This window comes from Peromyscus eremicus, chromosome 4, assembly GCF_949786415.1.
Source record: "Peromyscus eremicus chromosome 4, PerEre_H2_v1, whole genome shotgun sequence".
NCBI lineage: Eukaryota > Metazoa > Chordata > Mammalia > Rodentia > Cricetidae > Peromyscus > Peromyscus eremicus.
In genome coordinates, this window is record NC_081419.1 from 105,022,154 (window position 1) to 105,040,652 (window position 18,499).

The 18,499-nt window shown below is 52.6% G+C and overlaps 1 protein-coding gene across 1 annotated transcript; it reads left to right on the top strand.

Annotated features, from left to right (window-relative positions):
- The first annotated feature begins 6,695 nt into the window (after window positions 1-6,695).
- On the top strand, window positions 6,696-18,444 carry Hspa12b (heat shock protein family A (Hsp70) member 12B). The gene is given in 14 exon segments (XM_059261451.1): window positions 6,696-6,752; window positions 8,498-8,594; window positions 8,886-8,898; window positions 9,547-9,570; window positions 9,573-9,673; window positions 10,906-11,092; window positions 11,363-11,467; window positions 11,756-11,872; window positions 13,725-13,899; window positions 14,590-14,676; window positions 15,028-15,132; window positions 15,240-15,498; window positions 15,913-16,016; window positions 16,880-18,444. Coding segments are annotated over 14 exon segments (2,070 nt in total). The 5' UTR covers window positions 6,696-6,709; the 3' UTR covers window positions 17,533-18,444.
- Window positions 18,445-18,499: the final 55 nt, after the last annotated feature.

An 18,499-nucleotide genomic window follows, 5' to 3' on the forward strand; every position in this document is an offset into this window, starting at 1 on the left:
ATGCAAGAGACTTTAGGTTTCTCTCAACGAAGCCAGGGTGGGGATCCAAGTTGGGTGGGGTCTGGGCTTCTACAGGGTTGGAGGAGCTGTCTGTAGAGTAAATCTGTCCGGTGAAGAAAGGGGAAGGCGGGAACTCTTACTACTCTTACTCAGGCTGCCATGAGCAGATGGAGCCATGGAAAGTGAAAAACTTCACTGGAGACAGTGGGCAGGGGTGAGAGGGTTTTAGGTTTCAGTGGGACAGAGATTGTGAACTAGTTATTCCCACAACGAGTGCCCAAAGGGGTGGTACATATGTGGAAAGCAAAGCTGAGGTAGAGATTGGGGACCTCAGTGGCCATTTCCATCACCCCTAGCCATTACAGGAGGGAGTAGCCTTACTCCACAGCCTTTTCCTGGTCCCCTCTCCTTGAGGTCATCTCCCCAGAATAGGGTGGGGCAGCCCTTTGGGTGACGTATCTGATCCGACCCTGGGCCCCTGGTTGAGTGGCCCAAACTAGCTTGGAAGAAATGTCTGTAACCTCAACCTGTTGACAGTGCTGTTGAAATAAAGGGCCAGCGGGCTGCTAAACAGGCAGCACCAGTCAGGAGAGGCAGGGTATTGCAGGGTCCTGGAAGGCTGAGGCACAGGCCTCGCTGTTCTTTCTCCTGGTCTGTCTCCAGCTTCCAAAACCACGAGGGAGCCAAGAGAGAGCCACATATGTGTATCCCAGGTCTTAAGGGTCCCCAGCGGCCACGCAAGGTCATAGGCAGGTGTGACAGTTACCTGCTACCTCACTAGGGGTGGTGCTTCAAGGTCATAGCTAGAACAGCTACCCACTACAGCAGGGTCCCAGAGAAGAGAGACCTGTTAAGATCTGCGTGGGTTCTTTGTTCTCATGGGCTTCACATAGAAACAGGAAATGCAGCAATACCACACACCTACAGAGTTCTGAAGATCATAGGTACCCACCTAACCACCCCACTCAAGAAGAGACCCTTAAAGAATTGTGTCCATCGGGCAAAAAAGTTATAGGTTATTGTGAGACCTGGGGAAGTCTCTGAGTTCCCACTTGGCATACCCTGTCCTAGTCTGCCATGATTGACAGACTGTGCCTATTAGACAACAATCGGGACTATAAGTCAGGGTGAATCTGAAGAGTATGAGCCATGAGGCCAGGAGCTAGGAGTCAGCCATAGACAGAGTTAAGGGGCTGTCTACAGGTAGAGTGGTGATCAGGCTGGGACCTGGATTTGGCATGCAATTTCCATCCAGAAATGGAGTTACTGTCTGTAAACCAAATAATTCCACCCGGTGACTCTCAAACTCAGATGTTACCACCCAGAAATTAGAAGTCCTTGGGATGGGGGTCTGCCTCCATCTGATTCTATCCCTGTACTCTACCGAGACCTAGCTGTTGGGAGCTGAGTTATCCTAAGCTCCTTAGGCAGCAGTCTCCTCAAATGTTTTTGGGTACACATGCATGATATGGTGGGAAGATCACATGTATGTCCCTGTACAGCTGCTAGCCCCTTTACCTCCATCTCTTCGCAATCTATGGAGACTCCTTTATCACAGTTTGTCTCAGTTCCTACCTCCTTCAAAAAGAACTCAAGGTAGGTACAATAAAATTCTCAGTAAGACCCAGTACCAAAGCCAAATCCACATAGAGAAGAAGCCAAGAGCACTGTCCACACACACCCAGCTCCCTGCCTTTCCCAGCACTCTCCATACCTGGACTTGGTCCTCACAAACCCAATGCCGCCCATTGCGCTGAGGTACAGAGAGGTGACACACTCTTAGATGGTACCATAATGGGTCCTGGTAGAGGTATAGGCATCTGCTTGTGACATGGAATTAAGCCTTAGAGTGACAACTCAAGTCTTTTTCCCTTGGAAGTTCAAGGTTATTTTCTGCTATCCAATAAGCTTGGCCCAGAAAATCCATTTATTTATTCATTCATTCATTCATTCATTCATTCATTCATCAAAGTGGTTCTCAGCACCCAACTCAAGCCTATGACACAGAAGTGCTCAGTACATGTTGTGGAGGGCTTTGATACAGTGGCATGCCAGTAAATACAGTCAGTTCTCTGTTTGCCAATTTCTGCACTGTAAATGCTCCTAGCCACGTCTGCTTTCAAGCTAACATCACTATGTAAGTGGATGTAGAATTAAGAGACAGTGCCAGCTCTGGAGAGTTTGTGGTACCCAGCTCTAGTTTATCCCTCTCATCTGAGCTAGGCTTCTGCCCTGATCCCAGGGTTCTTACAGGTCCCTCTATTTGCTTTGCCTCTCTTCAACATCATCCCTTAACTACAGCCAGCCCTCATCCTTTCCCTAATTTTGGCTCCTCGTACAGCCAACTGTACCTCTCCAGTATTGTGGAAGCAAGATTGTATGTGTCTAGAAATCTCCATGGTGCTGGCTACACAAGGGTACCCTGGATGTACAAGAGTCTGGCTGTCCTTCCCTGATTCTGGGTGTGTTCGGATAGTGTGTGAGCAAGGGAGTATCCTTGTGTGTATGGGTGTGCCACTGCCCGGCTCTATGTCTGCTTGTGTTCTGTTAGCAAAACTTCCTGATCAGGCTACAGAGAGGTGCAGCCTCCACCTTTGTTTAAAGGGATAGCCAGGCTCACATGTAAGAGCAATAGCACCCATGATTTGCAGACTATGGAGCAGCGAGAACACTTAAATATGGCTTAATCTATAAGGAGAATCTGAATTACCTTGGGAATCTCACTAAAATACATGTGTTCTGGCCAGGCGGTAGTGGCACACACCTTTAATCCCAGCACTTGGGAGGCAGAGGCAGGAGGATCTCTGAGTTCAAGACCAGCCTGGGCTACAGAGCGCACGTTCCAGGACAGCCAGGTCTACACAGAGAAATCCAGGGGCGGGGGTGGGGGGGTGGGGGGTGGGGGGTGGGGGGGTGGGGGGTGGGGGGTGGGGGGTGGGGGGGTGGGGGGGTGGGGGGGTGGGGGACAGAAAAAGAAAGAGAAGCGGGGAGGGAGAAAATAAAGAAAAAGAAAAATACAAGGTCAGGGTGGAGGAGTCTGAATTTCCACAGCTCTGTGCGGCATGGTGATGCCGGGACTGCTGGACCTGAGGCCACACTTTGAGTAACAAAACTATTGATGAGTTGGAGGCATTTGCTTAGAGCTTGGACCCCAGAACCTCACAAATTCAAGCTCAAACCCCTCCCATGTTAGGAACAAAAATACAGCTAACCTTGGTTTATAACAAACGATCAACTTGAATCAGCAAGCTGGCTCATGGGTAAAAGCACATGCCATGCAGCCCTGATGACTGGGCTTGATCCCTGGAACCCACATAAAGGAGGAAAGAGGGAAGGGACTGTCCTCTGACAGCCACACGAGCACCCTAGATGCCGCCATAGTCAACTTCTCCCCTCCGGTAAAATCATACTTAAAAAATTAAAATGTGTTTAAAAATGAAAACACATGAACACAAAACCTTCCTTGCCTCCCTCCAGGAACTTGTACCCACCCTCCTCAGCCAAGCTTCTTTTGCCCAGCTTTACCTGGGTTTATCTGTCTTGGGCCAGTCGGACAGATATTTGCGATCTTAAGGACTTCTTTAAATTATTTTTTAAATTTTGTTTGTATGAATGTTTTACCTGCGCGTCTGTCTGTGTCCCACACGTGTGCCTAGTGCCCACAGAGGCCAGAAGAGGGCTTGAGTCCCCTGGAACTGGAGTTGAAAATGGTTGTGAGCCACTGTGTGGGCGCTGGGAACAGAACCCAGGTCCTCCTCTACAGGAACAACAAATGTTCTTAACTGTTGAGCCATCTCCCCAGCCCCTTTGTTCGAGGACTTCTCAAAATCATCTAGCTTCACCCTCTTCTCTTGCTGGGGTTGTCATGGAACCACAGGAGGGTCCTTGGTCAGCCTACTTCCACCTGCCAAGCCTTTAATGTCCTTCTCCCTTCCCTCCCATTCCACTTCCTCCCAGACTCCCACGACAATGACTCTCTAATGTATACTCAGGGACTGCTCCCTATCTCCAGACTACACATCTGATGGCTAGTTTGGTTTTGTTTTGACCTCCGTGTGACACAGCATCCACACTCTGCCCGCTCCTGCTGCCCGCCTTCCCTGTCCTGTCTTCCCTTCCATCCCCCAGCTTAAGTCAGAAGAGTTTCCTCCTAAGGCCCACATAATGGGCCTGATCAGCTCTGCTGATTTACACTACCACCTCTGAAATGTCTGCACTTGTGTCTGAGGTGCACAGTTCATGATCATCTTGAGCCTGGAAACCTATAGCGCCCCGCTGATTTCCCACTTCCATATTACTCTCTAGCAATTCACTCTCTCGGGCAGCCAGAAGCCTCAGAGTGCAGACATGGTCGGTCATGCTCCACCTGAACCTGCAACTTCCAAACCTTGAAGATTTCCTGTTGCCCTTCACATAAAACCCAGTCTCAAGGAGGGTCCAGCCCAGCTCTTTTCTCCCACACTGTTGCCATCTTCACATCCTTAGTATGCTTGACATTCTCAAAGTTACTTTCATGCTTGTCTGATGGAGAGTGATCACCTAAGGCCCCAGAACAGGCACAGGTCATTTCCTAAAACATGGCTGGTGATCCCATTGTGAGGATACCTGACTAAGCAGGAAAAATGAAAATTTGGCAACAAGAAGTCTGCTGAATGTTCAATGACCAAAAATGACTTCAAAATCAAAACTTGAATAAATCCAATTGTCTGTGGCAGGGCTAGCCTGTGTCGCACTTGTGTGGCCCACAGCAGCCTTGGTTCTGAGCACACAACACGGCGCCTTTGCACTGTGCATGCCCATCGACCACGAAATATCCACAGAAGCTGACAGAAACACCTTAGTTCAGATTTGAGACTGGTCTGTGTTAGGAATTGCCGTGTTTTACTGTACATACAAAATGACGGAACTCTTATCTGACTCCTTATAGGAACATACTGGTTTAACAACGGAGAACGAAGACTTCAATATCCTCCCGCCATTCCTCAACATGTAGGTATCATTGAGTTGTATCATGTTAGAAATTGTTTTGTATTATGTTAGTGGGTTTCTTGTTGTTTTTGTTTTTTTAAGAATGTTTGATTTTTAGCCGGGCATGGTGTGCACACGTTTAGTCCCAGCATTCGGGAGGTAGAGGCAGGCAGATCTCTATGAGGTCAAGCTTGGTCTACAGAGTGAGTTCCAAGACAGCCAGAGTGGTTACACATGGAAACTCTGTCTCAAAAAACCAAAATCAAACAAACAAACAAACAAGAATTGGACTTTTATGACTTTATTTTTAGTTATTTATTTTTTATTTTACTTTATTTATGGGTGTTTTGCCTGCATGTATGTCTGTGCACCACTTTCATGCCTGGTACCTCCGGAGGCCAGAAGGGCATCGAATCCCTTGGAATGGAAGTTTTAGTTGGTAATGAACTGATGTGTGGGTGCTGGGAATTGAACCCAGCTCCTCCGGAAGAGTGCTCTTAACCACTGGGCCATCTCTCCAGCCATGAGGATGTTTGATTTTAAAGACTGCTTTTTGAGTTGCTGAGTTGAATTTCACTGAAAAAAAATTAAATGAATTTTGACTTGAGATTAAAATAGAATTTCCTGAAATTTCTGAAATGGCCCTAGATATACTTCTGTCATTTTGAACTATGTACTTATGTGAAGCATTCTCAGCTCGACCATCATAAAAATCAAAATATCAGTCAACTCTGACAAATGTTGAAGAGATTTTACATTCTGTAATATCAGATATTCATCCAATATTTATTTATTGGTTTTCTTAAAACAGGGTCACATGTATCCCAGACTACCCTTCCTTGTGACATGTAGCCAAGGTTAACCTTGAATTCCTGATCTTGCTGTCTCCACCTCCCAAGGGCTGAGAGTAGAGGCATGAGCTACCACACCTGGCTAAGACTTCATTTTTCAATGTAAAAAAGAAGCAAGCACATCCATCTCACTACTATTCAAATTTTCATCTATCTTTAATAAGTGGGAAAAGTACATATATATGTGTGTGAATTGTTTTCAAAATAAAGTTCTATATGACTTATTATGAATATTTTATTTACATTCCCATTTTATATGATTATAATATCCTGGATTATATACTCTGGACTGCATATAAAATGGGGTCTCAAATGAAACAGGATCTCAAGGGGAAAGTTTAAGGATCCCCACTGTGGGGCCTCAGAACTTGTTCAGCTGTGAGGGGCCCTGGCTGCTTCTCCAGAAGACCCAGGCTCCCAGCACCCACTTGGCGGCTCACAGCTATCTGTAACTCTAGATCCAAGGAATCTGTCAGCCTCCATGGACACCAGACACACACATGTTATACAGGCATGCTCATAAGGCAATAAAAATATTACCAGCACAAAGGGAGCACCAAACACTGAGGAGGGTCGTGGTTCCTACAGAGCAAAGACCATTTTTGAGCAAGCCAGGCCTGTGGAGACTGAGCTCCAGATGAGATGAAGGGATTTGTTAGATATGATAACAGGATTGTGACGGTGGTTTTCAAACTGTGACGACATCTTTATCTCCAAGAGAGACACACTGAGGGGTTTGTAGGTGAAACAGTATGATGTCAAGGATTAGCATCAAATGACTCTGGATCAGAGTAAAGAAACAGCGCAAATAGCACTCCGGGAAAGAGCCAAGAATGAGTAAGTCTCATTTTGCTTGTCTGTTCTTGTTGGCAGCTACAGAGACTGCAAGGATGCTGACTGTCCCGGAAATGGGCCTGCAAGGGCTGTATATCAGTAAGACCTCTGCTGCCCCTCCCTGCCCACCACCCCACTTGCCTTGGCATGGAGAATACTAGCCACTGCCCCCAATTGCCTCTCAGCACAATACTAGCCACTGCCCCCAATTGCCTCTCAGCACAAGTTTCTGAGAACCACTCTATACATTCTACACTGTGTGTGTGTGTGTGTGTGTGTGTGTGTGTGTGTGTGTGTGTGTGTATGGTGTGCACACCTGTGCATGTTTGTGCAGTGATGGTCTGTACACAGAAAGTATCTGTTCAGAGAGCCCTGTGTGTGTGCATATGCTTGTCTGTGTACAAAGGACTTGCATATGCTTTGTGCAAGTATGTGCATGGGACCCTTTGTGCATGTACGTAGGGTCCCTATGCACAGGAGCTTCAGTGGTCTGCAGGGGAGCCTGTGTGCCCTGATCTCAGGACATCTGCTTTCATCTGGGTGTAGGCTTTGTGCTCTCTGCAGGGTGGGAGACCAGCAGGCAGGCAGGACACTCCTCAGGAAGTCCATTCACAAAGACCTGGTGGGCTGGGCCCTTCCTTCCTGCCTCCCTTCCCAGGCTCCAGCCACAGCAACTGCCTTTCACATTAGAGCTGATAGCAGGGCCTAGTCCACACTGGATGCCCAAGGAAGGGAATCTTGAACTGTAGCTGCCCTGACCCTGTTCTTCTGGTACCCAGAAACACTGCAGCTGCGCCCAGGCACTTCCTATAGACCCTCAAATACATCCCTGGCTATCCCAGGGCCACTATCAAGGATCACAGACAAGCTAGGGAGCACACACAGATGTCCGCGGCCCAGAGTACAGTCAGTCAGACCTGCTGACATGGGCCTTCATGCCAGCTCCCACTCTCCTTCTCCTGTCAGCCTCTCTAACCCCATCCATTGGTGTCAGGGTCTCAGTGCCATCCTCTCCCATGACCCTTAGCAAACTTTAGTGTGGTGGTGACTAGTGACTTCGATGCCACCTTTGGGGTGTCCTGCCAGGCTGGCCTTCCCTGTCCCATGAGTGTCTATTCAAGCCATACCCGGGGCCCTCCTGGAGGTTGCTCTGTTTCCTAGGGACCCTAAAGTCCAGCTCAGGCCTGGGCCCTCAGGAAGATCTCAGTGGTCCTTCTGCCCCCAATGCTAACTTGAGTGTATGCGTGTGTGCTGGGACAGGTGATCAAAACTCCTGGTGCTGAGGACATCCCCAGACACAGAGCTGGGCTGGGGGTAGGTGCTGCCTTCCCTTCTGGTCCTGTCTGTGCCCTCTGGGAATGGGGGAACTCCCTCAAGTCCTGATTAGAACCATGTGACCTGACGTAATGGCAGAGAGGAGCAGCCTGCCCCTGGGCCGTATGTCCTACCTCACAGCCACTTACATCTGTAGCCCCTCTGGCCCTGCCACAGGAACCCATCTGCCACTGCTCCTGCCTACCCATCTCTAGACTGTCTTTCTACCACAAAATGCTTCTCTGCCTCCTTCTGTTCTACTGCATGTGCTTAAAGGGGACTTGGGAAACTGTGCCCAGGTGATACACACGAGTCACCATGCAGGGGGACAAGTGCATCTGACTGGTCCAGGAAGATGCTTAGACTCAACCCTGCATCATGCATGTCCTTCCTACTCCCTCCTGTCCCCCTTCCCCCACAAATGGCCCTTTGCCTCAGCCAGGCTCAGAGAGAACAGATAGAGCCTTGTGCGAGGCGGGGCCCCTGCTTCCCAGATCGTTCGAGGGTGACTTGACCTCTCTTCTCTACAGGCTCTAGCCCAGACAGATCCCCAGTGCCCAGCCCACCCGGCTCCCCGAGGACCCAGGAAAGCTGTGGCATTGCCCCGCTCACACCTCACACTCTCCAGTAAGCCCTGATTGGGAATTTGGGTGGTCGGTGGCCTGGGTGGTATGGAAGAGGGTGGCCCCTGGCAGAGCTGTGGCAGGGACTGGACTAAAGAAAGGTACAGAGTCATGCCACCAGGCCTCCTATCCCGGGCACACTAGTCATGTGTCCCCATGGCCTTGGACTATAGACGTAACAATTCTACTGAAAACATAAGCTCCAGGTAACTCGCTCCTACTGCTCTCTATAGCAGGAAGACTCCCAGGAGCCACTGTGGCTGACCTGCTTAGGCAGGCATACGACTTTTTCTAGGTCCTCAAGCCCTGTTCCTGCCAACCAGAGCCCTAACACACTCTAAGTCCCATCTCAGGGAAAAGTATGTTGTTTAAAAATATTTAGAAACTTCACAATTGAAGTTTCCAAGACCTAGCCTCTGACCCCATAGCTTTCCTGAGTTACCTATCCTATATGGCCTTGTCCTGATCATCCAGCTTGGGGTCCCCTGTTCTCAGGGAGCTCAAGTCAAGCTTGGGAGAAGTAGGGACAATTCCACATATGCATTGGGGCCCCTCCTCTCTTCTACAAAACCAGAGTCTGGTTTGTGTTACACAAGTGTGCACATCCGTGTATTAGAAAACCGCCCAGAAAAGCCAAATTGCTCCCAGCTGGGGCAAGGCTAGCAGCAGACTGTGAAAATGGCGGGAGAGGGAGATGGGGCCGAGGGGATCTGGGCAGCAGTCAGGTGAAGTGGAAGCTAGCAGTCATTTTAACCCCAAACTGCCGTGGCTTCCTGAGAGGCCTTGGACTGTCCCAGGCAGGTGGCATGGCCAGGTCTCTCAGCCTGGAGGAGGTGCGGTGTAAAACCGGGAAGGTGGGGCCAGTGGGTCTGGGACAAAAGCTGCTTTGGGCCACAGGCAGTGAAGGGGGGGAGTTCGTCTTAGCCGTTGGCTGACGTTAGGTCTTGAACTTGCAGAAGCCAGAGGCCCGTGCCCCACAAGGCCGGCCTCCTTCTCTGTGGTGGTAGCCATCGACTTCGGGACCACATCCAGTGGGTATGCTTTCAGCTTTGCTAGCGACCCTGAAGCCATCCACATGATGAGGTGAGGCGGCTGGGCTGGGAAGCTGGGCTGGGGAGGTACCTCGCATTCTGTACAGGCCTGGCCTTAGAAATAATCACGGGCGTGGTCTTATCAGACTCCCCTCACATCTCTAGGACTCCTCACTGGGACGGAAGGCTGGAGAATGGACTTCAGGTCTTGAGCTCCAGCCTTATTTGGAGTCCTCTTACCCACTACAGGAATGTTGGGCTTCATTTATTTATTTGTTCATCCGTTTATTTATTTACAGTGCTGGACATCAAGCCCAGGGCCACAAGCATGCTACACAAGTGTTCTGGGGTTGTATCCCTGAGGGCTTTATTTTGGGGGTGTATGTTTTGATTTTTTTTTAAGTGTGTGTGTGTGTGTGTGTGTGTGTGTGTGTGTGTGTGTGTATTTGTGCATATGTACATGCATATTAAGGCCAGAGGTTGACAAGATCTTCCCCTGTCACTCTCCACCATCTTATTGAGACAGAACCTCTCACTGAACCCAGAAGAGCTCACCGATTGGCTAGACTAGCTGGCCATGGAGCTCTGGAGATCCACTCATCCCTACACCCCACCCCGACCCCCCAGTGACAGGGTTATAGGTGCCACCATACCCAGGCTCTAAAAATAACAGAAAGGAAGGGAGGAAGAGAGGGGAGGGAGGGAGAAAACAAAGGAAGGGATCACCAAAGACCTTGCAGTAATTTGGCCCTGGAAAACAGCCCTTGAGAAGTACAGTGCCTGGGCCAGAGATGGCTTCCCTAGGGTCCCAGGGAAACATATCAGGAGGCCAGACACAGGCCATGGAATAATAGCTTGCTGTTGCTCATAATAATACAGAGAAGAGTTGAAATGGGATACCCTACCCAAAGGGTCTCTCAGGGAATCCTTGGATAGAGAGGATCCTGGGGGGAACATTTATAGAGAGGGATGTAAATTGACACCATTTCATCTCCATGAAACTGTAAGAGATATGTACAATTATTATTCTGGGGGGGTGGGGTGGTGTTTGAGAGATGGTCTGACAATCATCCCCACCTCAGCCTCCTGCCTCCTGAATGCTGGGATTACAGCCACCACTCCCATATCCATTATTTTCATTTTACAGATGCGGGGGGGGGGGGGGGGGGAGGAACGGAAGCTCAGGGAAGTGGTGTCATGCTCGTGGTCACACAACTGGCCCCTGAGCCAGCACCCAACTGTAGGAAGGTTGCCTTTGGCTCCTGACTGCCTTTGTCTTTGCAGGAAATGGGAAGGAGGGGACCCAGGTGTGGCCCACCAGAAGACCCCTACTTGTCTGCTGCTGACCCCAGAGGGTGTCTTTCACAGTTTTGGCTACACCGCCCGTGACTACTACCACGACCTAGACCCTGAGGAGGCTCGGGACTGGCTCTACTTTGAGAAGTTTAAGATGAAGATCCACAGTGCCACTGTGAGCCAATGCGGCCAGGCTCCTGCCGGGGAGGTGGAGCCCAGAAGGGAGCAGGCCATGTTAGTGGAGAGCAGGGCCTATTGAAAAGACCAGAGGAATGGCCAAACTAGGGGCCTCGCGAGGGGTGGGATAATGGACGTAACAGAAGGTGGGCAAGACTGACTGTGAGCTTGATGTCGAGATGGTAGAGGGTCGTGTGCAGAACTAGAGGATGGCTGTAGTTGGGGCAGAGCTATGGCCTCCCGCAGAGTGGCCCTGTGTCTCTGCCAGGATCTCACCTTGAAGACCCAGCTGGAGGCTGTGAACGGGAAGAAGATGCTGGCCCTGGAGGTGTTTGCCCATGCCCTCCGCTTCTTCAAGGAGCACGCCCTCCAGGTGTGCTGCTCGTCCCAACCCCACTGACTGGGGCAGGGACACCCCCTCCCTTCTATTCCCTTCCTCTGCCCTAATCCCACCCTGAGTCCAGATGATGAGTGGTCACAGGCCATCTCCAGTTCCTGTCCTGTCGGTTAGAACTGGCACTTGGGCCAGCCAGGTGGAAATCAGACTTCTCACCCCAGCGACAGATCTCCCCAAGCGGGGCTTGATGAGTCCGTCCAGCTCCCAGAGGGGTCTGAAAATGCTTCAGGCCAGCTGTTGACTCACTGTCCTCCCCTGCTGCAGGAGCTGAGAGAGCAGAGCCCGTGTATGCTAGAGAAGGATACCGTGCGCTGGGTGCTGACAGTGCCCGCCATCTGGAAACAGCCAGCTAAGCAGTTCATGAGGGAGGCTGCCTACCTGGTGAGGATGTGCAGGTGGAACTGTGCCCCACCCCAAGATGGCCCTGGGGGTAGCCCACACCTCATCCATCCTTCAACCCTGAGGACCAAAAAAAAAAAAAAATCATTGTGTGAAGATAGTCACCCTTGCTGGGATTTTGGGACGCTGCTGTCCCCAGGAGAGGGGGTGGGTCTGTAAGAACAAGGACAGCTGGACAGGGGCACAGGCCATTATAGACAGTTAATGTCCTGTCAAGTTCCTGAGAAGCAGAGCCCAAGATAGGGAGTATTGTGTATACAGTCTGTTGAAGAGAGGCTCTGGGGACAAAGAGGGTGGAGGACTCAGGACTGGAGAGGGATGACCAAGGATGCGGTCTTGCTGGAGTCGAGCTTCAACTCCGTTCTACAGGAAGCCCCGGAGGGAGGACTGTGGCAGGAGGACTTGGCCACAGGGAGGCGAGGGTCCATAACTGCCTGCCATTGCTTGCTGGCGGGGTGGGAGGGGCATTTGTCCATATGAGGTGGGACAGGTGTCTACAGCAGGAGCTGCACAGCGACAGGCAGGGGCCAGGGACAGCCACTTGGCCCTCGGCAGCACTTCTGCATACCTCCACTCCTGCCCCAGGCCTTGCAGGTTCTCCCCAGAGGAAAAGGACTATTTAGCTACAAAGTGTGATGTCTTCCTACCACGGAGTATGTGGGGTTCAGACGCTACTCTCTCCAGTGGGGACAGGGAGACCTCACAGAGCAAGAGAGGTTGCTTGGCTCTGCCCCTGGGGCCTTGAGGAACAGAGACTAGGACATCCAAAAGCTGTCTCAAGCCTGCCCTCTGCCTCCGTGGAGATACCAATATGCCTCTACCTGTGGGTCGGATGACAGTCCTGTGGGTGCCTGTGCTTGTCTCTAGAGGGGGTTGACTTTGAGCATAATGAGCTGCTCTGCAGGGATCAGATGTCCTCAGACAGAACAGACATGCCTGCCCTGCTTTCTCCCACATTGCTCCCTGATGTCCGCTCAGAAAGGACTGGCTCAGGGCAGGAACCCTCCATGCCTACCTGTCTCCCTCTTCTTAACCGGGTCAGAACACATGGAATCCCATGAACTCAACTCCCTGGAGAGAGCCTTTGTCCTGCTGCAGGAAGTGACAGATTTTGAGTGTTTCTCCTGTACCCCCACTGGCCTGTCGTGGTGCCTGGAATTTCACTATTTCCTTCCTGCTATAGTAGATTCTCTGGGAACAGAGTTCTCCTGGGAGTGGGGCAACCTATGGCCAATAACTGACACCAGCCTGGTGAGCCGGGCAGTGCCCCGCCATCCCGTCCAGTCCACTGCACCCACCCCACTGTGCTGGAACACAGGAACACCACAGCCAGCACTTAAAACCCCCGCCATCCCCTCCAGTCCACTGCACCCACCCCACTGTGCTGGAACACAGGAACACCACAGCCAACACTTAACCCCCACCATCCCCTCCAGTCCACTGCACCCACCCCACTGTGCTGGAACACAGGAACACCACAGCCAGCACTTAACCCCCACCATCCCCTCCAGTCCACTGCACCCACCCCACTGTGCTGGAACACAGGAACACCACAGCCAACACTTAGTTAGCCAGCTCTGCACCTGGAGAGGGAAACTGGCTGGTAACCGTGCCATTTCTTTCTGCTGGGTAAGCCGTTGGCTCCTTGGCCCTGGCCCTCCCCAGCCTGACCTCACGGTGCCTGTGAGGCATCTTCAGCTGTGTGTAGCATGAAGGGGCCTGGCAGGCCCAGCACGGCTGGTGTGTGATGGGAGAAGAGGTGGGAGGCCCCGGAGTGCCATCTTACATGACAGTCCATGGTGCTGCCTGGTGCTGGCCCACCACCTATCCCCAGGCTGGCCTGGTGTCTCGAGAGGATGCAGAAAAACTGCTCATTGCCCTGGAGCCTGAGGCCGCCTCTGTCTACTGTCGGAAACTTCGCCTGCACCAGCTCATGGACCTGAGCAGCCGGACTGCAGGTGGTGGGCGCCTGGGCGAGCGCCGTTCTATCGACTCCAGCTTTCGACATGGTAAGCTGTTCCAGGGTTGCTGCCTAGTGCTGGGTTCGATGGCAAGTGCCCTTGAAAGGTTGGGAGGTTAGCTATGTCTAGGATGGAAAAGGGGGAGTCACCACCCTGGGGGAAGCTAGGTAGAGTTCAGTGTGAGGAGGACACAGCCCTGGCTCCAGGACCCCAGGTGGAGGACGATCTCACCTTGACCAGGGAAGCAGAGTCTGAGGGTCACGGAGACAGACTGCCTTGGGACAGGGGCTCAGTGGACACTAACAAGGGAGCAAGCTGGGCCCCAGCCTCCTCTTCAGAGGCTTTTCTTTAAACGGCCTCTCCATCAACTGTTACCCCACATCAACCCTGCCCCGCCCTGCCCCTTGCAGCCAGACCCAGGCACTGAGGCCAAGGACAACTGTAGTCCATTTTGGCCATCCTCCTAAATGTGATCTCCCTGGCAGGGAGAGGCCCCAAGTCCCGAGATTCCCTGGGACACTTGGAGACATCTCCCACCCAGATCCTTCAAGGCCTCTCAGGCCTGAATGAGCCAGGACCTGCTCCCTCTGGGTCAAGAAAAAGTCCTGTGTCCAGCCAGAAATGCTTCTAGTGCCTGGGGTCGGGATCAGTATTGCCACAGTGCCCGGGACGGCCTTGGTAAGGAGAAGAGTTGAGAGCGGTGTGCCCTAACCTCACTGCTGCTGTGCCCAACCCCAGCCCGGGAGCAGCTGCGCAGGTCTCGCCACAGCCGAACGTTCCTGGTGGAGTCTGGCGTGGGAGAACTGTGGGCAGAGATGCAAGAAGGTGAGGCAACAGGGTATGAACACCCCAGATCCTGCAGAGAATCTGCAGGAACTGGGGAGGGGTACATCTGTGAAGCCTACTTCTTCCCTCAGTCATCCTGTTTACAGCGGCACCCCCTACTCATCCCGCCAGGAGATTCTGTTCCATGTTCAAGCCTCAGATCCGATCCCTTCCACACTCAGCATCCTTATTTGATAGCCTGAGATGAAGCCCTTCATCTCCCTCCCTGCTTCCATACTGTCCCCCAAGGCTAGGCTTGGTGTCTGGAGCAGGGTTGGGGGCTGGCGGTTGGGGATGCAAGACTGAAAGCAAGAGACGGGCCTTTAACGTTACCTGTATTGACCGGTGCAGGAGACCGCTACATGGTGGCAGACTGTGGGGGTGGCACTGTGGACCTGACCGTACACCAGCTGGAGCAGCCTCATGGCACCCTCAAGGAGCTCTACAAGGCTTCCGGCGAGTAGACCCACAAGTACCCTTGCCACCCAGCTCGCACAGGGCCTTCCATCGTCCCCTGGTGGCCTATCTGGCAATGACACCCTCTGTCTCCTACCCTTCTGCAGGCGGCCCTTATGGCGCAGTCGGGGTGGACCTGGCCTTTGAGCAGCTGCTCTGCCGCATATTCGGAGAGGACTTCATCGCCAAATTCAAAAGGCAACGGCCAGCGGCTTGGGTGGATCTAACCATTGCCTTCGAGGCCCGCAAGCGCACTGCAGGCCCACACCGCGCAGGAGCACTCAACATTTCGCTTCCCTTCTCTTTCATTGATTTCTACCGCAAACAGCGAGGCCACAACGTGGAGACGGCCCTGCGCAGGAGCAGGTGTGCCCAGGGTCAGGGCTCAGGCAGCGTTTGCTAATGCGGCCTGCCCTTGCAAGGGAGGGTCAGAGGCCTGGTCAGTTCCACACATACACCATGCCAGCGGAGACAGTGACAGGTGGTGGGGTGTGAGTACTGGGTGGTGGGGCAGGTCCACCAGCAGTCAGGAACCAGCAGTCCAAACTGCACGTTGAGAGTGTCATAAGGGACAGAGGTTGCAAATGCTATCTTCTCCCTGCCCCACCCTGTTACTCAATGCTCTTGGCTCTGCTACGCTGAGTGAGCCGAGCAGACAGCAGAGTGGGATTGAGGATAAGGGCAGGTGTCCACCCTGTGACACGTGAGGACCCCTGACTAGAAGCCGCAGCAAACAGCTGGACTGACCATGGACTTGTGTGTCCCCTTCACCACCCGCAGTGTGAACTTCGTGAAGTGGTCCTCACAGGGGATGCTCCGGATGTCCTGTGAGGCTATGAATGAGCTGTTTCAGCCCACAGTCAGTGGGATCATCCAACACATAGGTGAGTACCTGGATGCCCCATTCATCATCAAATCCAGGTTCAGAAATACTTCCTCTCATCTATGCCTGTAAACCCCCACACATCCTTACCTTGGGATGAAACCCAGAATCCTCCATAATACCTGGAGCAAACAACACACGGTGACTATGGAATTGTTTATAGTCCTGCCAGGTTCAAGAAGGCCTGGTGCCTCCATGCCCCCATTTGTAAATGGGACTAAATGAGCTGATAGTGTGTAGAGTGGACACGCTGCTCTGAACAGTGTAAATGCATTCCCGATTCTTTACCCTTCACCGGATGGTAGCAAAATAGTAGGGTGTTGGGGCTGGCAAGCCCAGTGAGGAGTGCCTCACCTTCAGTGTAAGAGCTCTTTTCTATCAATGCCCGGTTTTTAGATGCTTTTAATTAAGAGTACCGGTGGGGCTGGGCACAGTGGCACATGCCTTTAATACCAGCACTTGGCCTGGGTGGTGATGGCGCACGCCTTTAATCCCAGCACTCAGGAGGCAGAGCCAGGCAAATCTCTGTGAGTTCGAGGCCAGCCTGGGCTACCAAGTGAGTCCCAGGAAAGGCACAAAGCTACACAGAGAAACCCTGTCTCGAAGAAAAAAAAAATACCAGCACTTGGGAGACAGAAAGAGGTAGATCTCTGAGTTTGAGGCCAGCCTGGTCTATAAAGCATGTTCCAGGACAGTCAGGGCTCTGTCATACAGAGAAACCCTGTCTCAAAAGACCAACTCCCCTCCCCCTCCGCCCTCTCCCCAAATACTGGTATGGGCAGCAGAGCCACTGGTGGCCTTTAGTGACTCTGTCTCCTTCCTTCTCTTCCTGAACCCCATCCCACACCGGTCCCTGCCCTGCAGAGATGTTGCTGGCTAGGCCTGAGGTGCAGGGCGTGAAGTTGCTGTTCCTGGTGGGCGGCTTTGCGGAGTCGGCCGTACTGCAGCATGCGGTGCAGACAGCGCTGGGCAGCCGTGGCCTGCGCGTTGTGGTCCCGCACGATGTGGGCCTCACCATCCTCAAGGGAGCCGTGCTCTTTGGCCAGGCACCCGGTGTGGTGCGGGTACGCCGCTCCCCTCTCACTTACGGCGTGGGTGTGCTCAACCGTTTTGTGCCTGGCCACCACCCTCCTGAGAAATTGCTGGTTCGGGATGGGCGCCGCTGGTGCACTGATGTCTTTGAGCGCTTCGTAGCCGCAGAGCAGTCAGTGGCCCTGGGAGAGGAGGTGCGGCGCAGCTACTGTCCTGCGCGCCCGGGCCAGCGGCGTGTGCTCATCAATCTGTACTGCTGTGCTGCGGAGGATGCACGCTTCATCACTGACCCTGGTGTGCGCAAGTGTGGCGCACTCAGCCTGGAGCTGGAGCCTGACGGCTGCCCGGAAAACACCGGCACGTCCCCCAACCGCCGGGAGATCCGCGCTGCCATGCAGTTTGGCGATACCGAGATTAAGGTCACTGCTGTGGATGTCAGTACAAACCGTTCTGTACGGGCGGCCATCGACTTTCTTTCCAACTGAGGGCGCCCCTTCCGGTGGGGACACAAGAACATGCTAGTCTTCACAGCAGCGCCCCTTTCTCCCTACCCTGAGAGAAATGTGAAGGACACATGGAGACCAGCTTTGGTATTGGGCCTTGGTCTGCTGACTGGAACACTAAAAGTCCCCTTGCTCCAAGAGAGAACCCAAGAGGCGAGGTGGTATAAGAGATTTCTAAGAGGTTTGTTAGAGGGTGAGCCCCGCTTGGCAAGTGTGTGACCACGAAGACAGACTGCAACAGAGGACTAAACACTGGCCTGAACTTGGGGGTGAGGGGAAGGGGAAGGGAAACTGCTGAGGAGCCGGTGAGGTGCAGAACCTGGGCCTGAAGGTTAGAGTTCACTAACGGTTGCGCTTTAGCCACAGGAAGCCAAGAGCAGTTTCATGCGGGGTAGGGGGTTAAGCCCATGCTAAAGGGACAGGTGTAGTAGTACCTGGATGTGTGACTATTAACTGCAGAGCAGTGGCTGATGGGAGGAGGGTGCACTGCCACAGTGAAGGCAGTTTGGACACAGCATGCTCTGAGGACCCACGGGCAGCCTATAAATGACCCATTTGCCCCCAACTCAGCCACAGGACAGAGTTATGGGGCGAGGGGCAGGGGGTGTCCCAGCTCTGCCACTTAATCAGTATAGCATACCATTAAGATCAACCACGGGCCTCAGTTTCTCCAAGTGTGAAATGCCAGGCACTTCCAGCCAACTATGGCAAAGGACAACTTTACCTGCCTGAGAACTTACCCTAGGTGAAAATAAAGCATTTGTGGTCAAGAAAAGTAGTCTTCTAGAACCACTGGGGTGGGGACCCCCATAAGGGGGGCACTGTATGAGGTACAAGACTGGAGAAGAGCGAGACCAGCCTCAGCTGCACGGATGAAAGGGACTTGGCAAGGAGCTGTTGCTGCCTCGCTGTCGAGCATCAGAGTCCCTGAAGACTGCACCCCGGCCTG